Source organism: Triticum aestivum, chromosome 3B (genome assembly GCF_018294505.1).
Source record: "Triticum aestivum cultivar Chinese Spring chromosome 3B, IWGSC CS RefSeq v2.1, whole genome shotgun sequence".
In the NCBI taxonomy this organism is placed as follows: domain Eukaryota; kingdom Viridiplantae; phylum Streptophyta; class Magnoliopsida; order Poales; family Poaceae; genus Triticum; species Triticum aestivum.
Genome location: NC_057801.1, coordinates 313,859,106 through 313,867,727, shown reverse-complemented (window position 1 = coordinate 313,867,727; position 8,622 = coordinate 313,859,106). Strand labels below are relative to the sequence as shown.

At 44.7% G+C, this 8,622-nt stretch overlaps 1 protein-coding gene across 3 annotated transcripts in view; it reads left to right on the top strand.

Annotated features, from left to right (window-relative positions):
- Window positions 1-4,455: 4,455 nt before the first annotated feature.
- LOC123069793 (DEAD-box ATP-dependent RNA helicase 15) overlaps window positions 4,456-8,622 on the top strand; it is a 9,857-nt gene continuing 5,690 nt past the window's right edge. The window contains exons 1-9 of one of the 3 annotated variants that reach the window (XM_044492733.1): window positions 4,456-4,607; window positions 4,694-4,751; window positions 4,841-4,961; window positions 5,194-5,294; window positions 6,222-6,394; window positions 6,486-6,717; window positions 6,848-6,966; window positions 7,616-7,672; window positions 7,774-7,958. In XM_044492733.1, coding sequence (XP_044348668.1) covers window positions 4,846-4,961; window positions 5,194-5,294; window positions 6,222-6,394; window positions 6,486-6,717; window positions 6,848-6,966; window positions 7,616-7,672; window positions 7,774-7,958 — 983 coding nt within the window. In that variant the 5' untranslated portion in view covers window positions 4,456-4,607; window positions 4,694-4,751; window positions 4,841-4,845. Of the gene's footprint in view, window positions 4,752-4,840; window positions 4,962-5,193; window positions 5,295-6,099; window positions 6,395-6,485; window positions 6,718-6,847; window positions 6,967-7,615; window positions 7,673-7,773; window positions 7,959-8,622 lie in introns of those variants that run through there. The other 2 variants (XM_044492732.1, XM_044492734.1) reach the window with 2 other exon arrangements.

Genomic DNA, 8,622 nt, shown 5'->3' with positions numbered 1-8,622 from the left:
CTCCGGCGTCGGCTCATTTGCGGTCGGACCGCTTCGACCGTCGCTCCATCTACTCGTCGTCCGGGCGTTACTTCGGTCCAAGGGCTGGCCCTCTCCTAGTTGCGGTCCTTCGCTTGTCTCGCACTCGGAGCTGCAGGACGGAGCTCGTCTCGCGCCCGGCAGGAGGACGGAGCTCGTCTCGCGCCCGGGGCTGCAGGACGGGCGATGGAGGCCAGTTTTGGCCGGCCTATTGAGTCTCGGCGCTAGGGGTCGTCCAGGGGTGCGAAAGGCGGGGCCTTTCCGCTCATCTCTTCGGTTGGGGTAGCGGCGGGTCTCGGGTCAGGTGGTGCCTGTGTCTTGGTTGCCGGGGCGGCGACCTCGGTGGTGGTAGCGTGGTGCTTTTGGGCAGAGCCCGCGGCTTGGTGCTGCCCGGTGGCCATGGACGTGCGGGCGGCGTGGCAGCCGGGGTGCGGCGTTCGGTGGCGGTGAGGGGTGGCCGGGGTGAAAATCTGTTCTTTCTGCGGACAGACCGGCGGCGGCGAAACTCGTTCCCTTCTTGAAGGCGTCGTCGCGGCTCTCATCGCCCATCGTGTGCTCTAGGGGAAACTTTGATCCTTGGATTGGACGGTGGCGGTGCTCCGGTGTCGTATCCTTGCTGAAGGCGCCGCCTTGAAGCCCACGGATCGTCGTATGCGGCTTCATCTCTTCGTAGTCAGGGGTGATGTTGCTGCGCTCAACGCCTGTGTATCTTGCCTTGGGTGTGTGCGTTGTTGTGGTGGCGTGCGTCTGTATCGGGATGTTGGTGATCTTTGCTTTATATATAAAGCGGGGCGGAAGCCTTTTTCGATAATAATCCGAGTATAGTCTGTACTGCCATTTTTCTTTTTGCGGTTAAAAGATATGATAGTTTAGTTGCCCAAGAAGAATTTTATAGGTTACTTCAGTGTTTTGGGTTATTAGTTCGAAGAAAACATTTTAGGCTTTCCCTTCTGCTGCTGTTTATGAAGCGCACAGTAGATGAGGTGACAGTGGATGAGGTGAGCGTGCTCTTCTCGTACTCGCCGCACTGTCGGAGGGAGGCATCAAAGGCACGTCGCCGCTAGTGCCAACATGTGCGGCAATTTCTATTACTCCCTCTGTTCACTTTTATAAGACCTTCAAGACATTTCAGACAATATATAAAACAGCCTATTTTGAGCTGTCTAAAAGGACTTACAAAAGTGAACGGAGGGAGTATAGTATATTATATTGGCATGTGGCAAGATGCTTCTGACGATGGTATGCTCATATATACGCAGAGGCGACGGTGACACCGCCCAATGACCTGGGCACTTGTCTGGGCTCTCTGGCTCCTTGATAGTAGCAATCGACCGATTAATAAAGGGCTAAACCTGTTGGGTAGCTGGGTTTACCCGGAGAAAACAAATTCGGGCCTTCGTTTTTCACATGTCACGGCCCAACAATACCGCAGCCCACTTACACAGCCCACACTGATACTTGTGGCCCAGGTCGGTACGTTTCTCTTTCTCGTTTCTACTACACTATGTAGGAAGGAGCAGAGTACATGAAACAAATGAAACATTTTTCTTATTATTATCAGTGGCATTGGTGGGTAAATATTTATTACACGAAAAGTTGACAGACCAAAAAACAAAGAAACGTACCTTCCTTTATTATTAGGTATAGATGTAGACATAGATGAGACACATATTACTGTAAAAAAAAAAGCTCATATATACGCACAAGTGGAGGAGACACCGCCCAGTGACTTGGGCACTTGCCCGGGCTCGCTAGCTGCTCGATAGCAGCATCGACTGATTAATAAAGGGCCAAACCTATTGGGTAGCTGAGTTTACCCGGACAAAACAAATTTGGGCCTTCATTTTTCACATGTTCACAGCCCAACAGTACTGTTGTCTGTAGCCTAGGCCAAAATCAGTTCTTCTTTTAGAACCGCCCTCTAGCATTTTTTTCAAGTGGATCATGCCTGATTGAACATGCCCAGACAGAAATTCGGGGATAAATTCAAAAGTACACGAATCTAAAAGAGAAATTAAAACATGTTTAGCACACATCGTGCACTGCACCATTAGCTTCCCTAGGTACAAAGGCAAATTTAAATCCTTGAAAATGTGGGAGATAAGCCCTCGTCTCTCTAAAGACAAATCCAACAGCTGATCTGCCATCTCCTTGCTCCCACATGGTACATATATTCTCACAATCCGTCTTTGTGATCACATGTGGCAAAGCTTTGCCCATAGCCAGCAACATAGCATCTTGGCATGCCAAGACTTCGGCTGGAAAAGGATCCGCTAGAGATCCATGCTTGGAAAAAATTGCTTCCATGAAAAGTGCATGCGGCGTCACGGCCAGCCATCCGTGTACCCGCTTCTCCTACAAGCAAGTTAATAGCTGCATTAGTGTTAAACTTCGCCCATCCAGGCTCCAGTGAGGACCACCTAGGCTTTTGCTTAGCATCAATTGGAGCATCCGCTTCCACGATATGCAAAGATTTGATCAGTTCATCAACAAGCTCCATAGACTTATGCAGTTGATACCCCACTTCCTCATGTGTATATTTATTTCTGCTACTCCATATTGCCCACATGACAGTAATGATATAGCAGCATGTTCCTTACTCACTATCTCTAAATCCAACAGGCCCATCGTCCATGTTTGAGGATGCAGTTTGGGTACCTTGGCCTGGAAGGAATTCAAAGCAGCCCTCCAAAATAGTTTGGCATGATCACACCGAACAAGAGCATGAAACAGTGATTCATCTCCATGACCACACATAGGACATACAACATCATCACGAATATGCCATTGATGTAGTTTCCCGAAAGCCGGCAGGATATTCTTCATATAACACGCCACACCATAAAACAAGATTTTGGTCCCTTAGCTTCCAAAGAGCTGCTAGCCTCGCCATGCAAGGAACTACTTGGCCCCAAGTCTTGAGTCATCTCATGTTCCATCAGTAATCTGTATGATGAACATACAATGAACACACCAAGTTTCCCCCTCCCACGCCCAAAAATCTTTCCCTGACGGCGGGGCATACTCAAAATAGCATCAACATCGGGATGGATGAAAACTCATCGGACTAGATCGTCATCCCAGTTACCTGTGTCCTCCACAATCAAGTCCACAACTAGGTGCACCAAATGCTTAGAAATGCGAGCCACCATCCTCAAAGACATGGTGCTTCCGATCCAATTGTCATGCCACACTTTAGTGGTTGTGCCATCTCCGATGCGGCGAATAAGACCCACCCGAAGAGCTTCCCTGCCATTGCATACTTATAGTCTTTGTAATTTTTCTTTTTTTCCTTTTATAGTTTAAAGCGTGGCTTTGTATTAACTTTTTTCTTTCTGAGAGATGAAATGCTTTAATGAAGCAACCACTTATAAAGCCCATGATTTATCCCACATGACACTTTGCCTCATTTTTATTTTTCTATATTCTTTCATGATTTTTTTATATTTTGAATTTATCAAAGTATTGAGCAATTAGGAATAAATGTTTCCGCACAACCCATTAAGGATAAACATGCAGCAGACCAACACTTTAAATAAGTGTGCCTAGACTTGACACCGCTTCTCATATTTTTCTGGATTTATTTCAGGCCTCCGATGATGTGCATTCAGTGGGAACAGATATTCCTGTTGACTATAAAGGCGTCTATGGCGACTTTGTTAGTGTTAAGATGATGTGCCAGCTCAATCTTTCGAATCTGCTCATAAAGAAAAGGCGTGCGTGCGTGCATGCGTTTATAGGGTAAGTGTCTATGCGTATGTATAAGGTCCCTCCCAATGCTTCACTATGTACAAGTGCTAAGGCTGCCAATACTCTACCATGTACATGTGCTAAGGCTGCCAAGTAGGCATAAAATCTGATGTGGCATGCTAGTTAAGAAGAGAGAGAGTACTTTGATGACCCAAGAAGAAACAGTGCTAAGTGCTTGTTCATAGAAGGAAGCACAATTCCGAATCCACAACTAATTGAATGAAGGAAGCTTAGCACCTATGCATTGAGGAATTGAGGTTTTTAAGGCATTTAATATACTTAGCACCTCAATTTTTTTAATAGAAAACTCACCTCATTTAAGGGCCAGTTCTTTTCGGCGGCTTAAAAAATAAGCTGCCTCTCCTCAGCTTAAAAGATAAACCGCCCTATAAATTTGTTGAGACTTCTAAATTACTTATCTCATAACTAGTTTAGAAGCCTTAGTGAATAAGAGAGACGATTTATGGAAAAAGATGAAAAGGAGGTGGTTTATTTTTTAAGCTTAGTGAATAAGAGAGACGGTTTATGGAAAAAGATGGAAAGGAGGTGGCTTATTTTTTAAGCCGCAAAAGAAGTGGCCCTAAGCACATTTACATTCGAAGAGCTAAAGCGTATGCGTCAGTGTTTTAAAAAAGTGTGCCGTGCAGGGCGCCGGCCTGCGTGCCGACATGTCACGGCCCGCTTTTTTTTCGAGGGTCCAACCGTTGCTCAAAAAATACAAAAAAGGTACGGGTCCAACTCGTCTTGTTGCGAGTTGCGACACACCCAAGTTCTCTGCCCCCTCCCGCAGAGTCGCAGCAGTCCCAAATACGTGCTACCTAGGTCGTACGCCCCAAGAGGCAAGAACCCTAGATCCCGAATCCAGCACAGCACGCGTTTGACCCCTGCGCATGCAGCCGTAAAACTCTGATTTCTCTCTTTGCAGCCTCCTCGCTCCTCGAAATACCACGGTTCTTCCTCTTCTCCTTGTCTGGGATCCCGAGGTTGGTGCTTTGTGGTTGCTTTGCTGTTGCGATGCTAACTTTGTCGGATTCGCGTCTCGGCGGTGCTTAACCACTGTTGCTAATCGCAGCCGGGATGGGAGAAGCCAAGGACGCCGAGGTGTACGAGGAGGATCTCGTCGACTACGATGAGGAGGTGGAGAACGCCGTCGACGGCGCAGCCGCCAACCCTTCCGTCGACGTCGTCAAGAAGTGCGTGCCGTCGATGCTTCTATCTAGTACTCCCTCCGTCCGGAAATACTTGTCATCAAAATGAATAGAAGGGGATGTATCTAGATGTATATTACTAGTTCTAGATACATCCCTTTTTATCCATTTTGATGACAAGTATTTTCGGACGGAGGGAGTAGTTTTTACTTTTCTTGCGAGGGTTCGTGGTCGAGGGATCTCATCTCACCTGGCATGGTTTGTGGTGTTTGGACAGGGGTTACGTGGGAATCCACAGCTCAGGGTTCAGGGACTTCCTGCTCAAGCCAGAGCTGCTCCGTGCGATCCAGGACTGCGGGTTTGAGCATCCTTCCGAAGGCAAGTTCTTAAAAAAATTTAGAGCCATCAGAATTGGATCTACATGAATAGTACGCTGTGGACTCTTGAATTGCAATTATTTGTTTGTTTTTTTTGTTGTGGGAAAGCAATTATTTGTTTGTTGAGCACATATAGACATATAGTTGATAGCTCGAGTCGTAATTGCACTGCCAACAGCAATCCGGTTTTATTGTTATGGATTCTGAGCCGAGACCAGTGCACTGGTTGTGATAATTACAAGAATGCTTATAGAGAGATTCAGCCAAAACTGCATTTCTAAAAAGAAAATAGATGGAGAGAAAGAGAACACAGTATACTATTGTTTTTTGTAAACCCTGTTATGGACACATCTTAGCTTTGCTTGATTAGATTCGTAGCTGAAGTGTCACCTTTTGTCAGTATAAGATTATTGTTACATTCAACAGTGAATGAAAGACAAAAAAGAAGAATCACTTGTTTCATTTTTTTTACTCTTCCCCATGAGGTGCTACTTCTGAGTTATTCTGTTAGCTGAGATCCTCGTATGCATATATTTGAATACATGCCCCAGGCATCAAAGCACGTATGCTCTCAGTTCTTATAGTAGATTTTCTTTTAAGGACAGTTAACATGCTAAGAACCGAACATGCTAGCATGATGAAGGATAAGTGCAAATCATATAACTGGGCCAAGAACAAGAAATTGTTTCCCATGATCTGATAGTTCTAATACAAAATCAAATCAAGCATGTTTGAACATCCATCTTTTAGTTTGTTATATGTTAAGTATGTCCCAATGTGACCGTCCCTGTTTTGCTGATGTGCAGGTATAATTTCTTCTGACATTTTCGGTCGGAGGAGAGGATATGGTAAAACTCTCCATTAGTGGGCCCAGAAGGTTAAATATTTCTCACTGGTGCTACTCCTATTTTGTTTGGCTCCACATCAGTGCAACATGAATGCATCCCTCAAGCCATTCTCGGAATGGATGTCATCTGTCAAGCAAAATCTGGGATGGGCAAGACTGCTGTTTTTGTCCTCTCAACTCTCCAGCAGATTGATCCGGTTGCTGGGCAAGTAGCTGCACTTGTGTTATGCCATACACGAGAGTTAGCATACCAGGTTTGCATACATATTTTTTCATTTTTATTCTAGCAACAATGTCAGATATGCCTGCTGGTGCTAATTGTCCTTTTTACTTTATATATTGTAGATTTGCAATGAATTCGAGAGGTTTAGCAAGTACCTGTCAGAAACAAAAGTTGCTGTCTTCTATGGTGGCGTTCACATAAAAAAACACAAGGATTTGTTGAAGAATGAATGTCCTCACATTGTGGTTGGCACACCTGGAAGGATCCTAGCTCTGGCTAGAGACAAGGACCTTTCATTGAAGAATGTGAGGCATTTCATTCTTGATGAATGTGACAAGATGCTTGATTCACTTGGTAGGCTGCTGGTTCCAGGCCATTTTTCAATGTTTATAATAGTTCAGTTCACTTCAGCATAAGTTTCTGTTCATATGCCTGTTTTTCTGTAGTTCAGAGCTCTGATATTAACCTATGTTATATTCTTCAGACATGCGTAGAGATGTCCAGGAGATCTTCAAGATGACACCCCATGATAAACAAGTGATGATGTTTTCAGCAACACTCAGCAAGGAAATTCGCCCGGTTTGCAAGAAATTTATGCAAGATGTAATGTCATGCGGCCTACCTCATTTCTCTAGTGCTTCTTCCTATTTAAAACCTCCTCCCTTCTGGTGGTTATGCTCATACATAGATAGGAGAGGTGGTAATTTTTTGTCAGTAGGATTGCTGGTTGCTTGCTGATCATATTGATCGTTTTTGGTGGATTGAGTTATTCGGCTACTTCCACCTTGGTCTGTCAATTGGTATCTGTGCACATTCCAATGGGCTGCGATGGAATGAATTCTTTTGTTCTCGATGTGAATTGTGAAACATTCATGAAGAACATGGGAATTGGGGTCGGTAGGGCACCGATGTCGTAGGGGTTTTAAGTCCAGTGGGCGTTGTTTTCTCCAGTTTTCTGTGGCCTCCACACTTTTGGTTTCCGTTTGATTGGAGTAAACTGCTTCTGGTTCTCCCACTGTTCTCATGGTGAAGGCAGACGAAGCAGAATTCTCTTGACTGGAAATCTTATGTCAAAGCCACTGTTGCAAAACGTGTTGGCTATGGTTTCGCAAATTGCAGTGCGCATAAATGAAGCTCCTGGTGGAGGCTGAAAATTCATACAAAGTGAAGAATTGATATGCCGTTCGTTTGGAGTGGCTAGAGTTACATTGTTGCCAGAATTCTAATATCTTCGTCATTTGTCACCTTACAGCCCATGGAAATTTATGTTGACGATGAGGCTAAACTGACCCTTCATGGTCTAGTTCAGGTATAGTGAACTATCCACTAGCCATTCGTACATTTTGTTTATTCATCTCGTATCAACCTCATTCTTTATCAACCGCGTCAACATTTTTGCTGTGATTCCAGCACTATATTAAACTAAGTGAGGCGGAGAAGAATCGGAAATTGAATGATCTCTTAGATGCGCTCGACTTCAACCAAATTGTGATATTTGTTAAAAGTGTTGGTAGAGCTTCAGAACTTAACAGGCTGCTCTGTGAATGCAATTTTCCTGCGATCTGCATACATTCGGGAATGACACAGGAGGAGAGGTATGTCTTCTCTAATTCCTTCCCGGCATAGTCCTTTCTAGTTTTGTTTATCATATTATGTTCTGACTAGCACAAATGCCCGTGCGTTGCAATGGGAGAGAAAATTAGCATATGTCCGTCAAAAAGTCCACGGCACGACGACATCCATGCGATGCCACCCAGCGGCGACAAAAAGGCGCATGCCGAGGTTAAGAAGAAAAGCAATATCATGAAAAAGCCTTTTTTAACACAGTACAATTGAACTCGCTCACATACACGAGAATACACTCACCATTATAAACACACGCCCTACCTCTATGAGCACCTCCAAGAGATTGAGTATAGTGAACTACCTCTATGAGCACACGCCCTACCTCTTATGAGCACCTCCAAGAGATTGAGTTGGCATAAGATATTGTTTTTCTATCGAGAACGGGAAATTAGTTGGATAGTACATCTATTTTATATGCCACAACCTTCTCAGTTTTTTTATCTTGGGGTCTTTCTTTATCTCACCCAGCTACAGTCCCATTTAAATGGGGCACTGCTACAGGGACGGCAAATTCTCAGCCGAATTTTGAACGATGGATCAACTCACCCGTTGGATTCCATCTTTTCGCAAATCAACACCGTTTAAGATGGACATCGTCCAGATTTCCTCCACGAAGTGTCGTGTGCAAAGTAC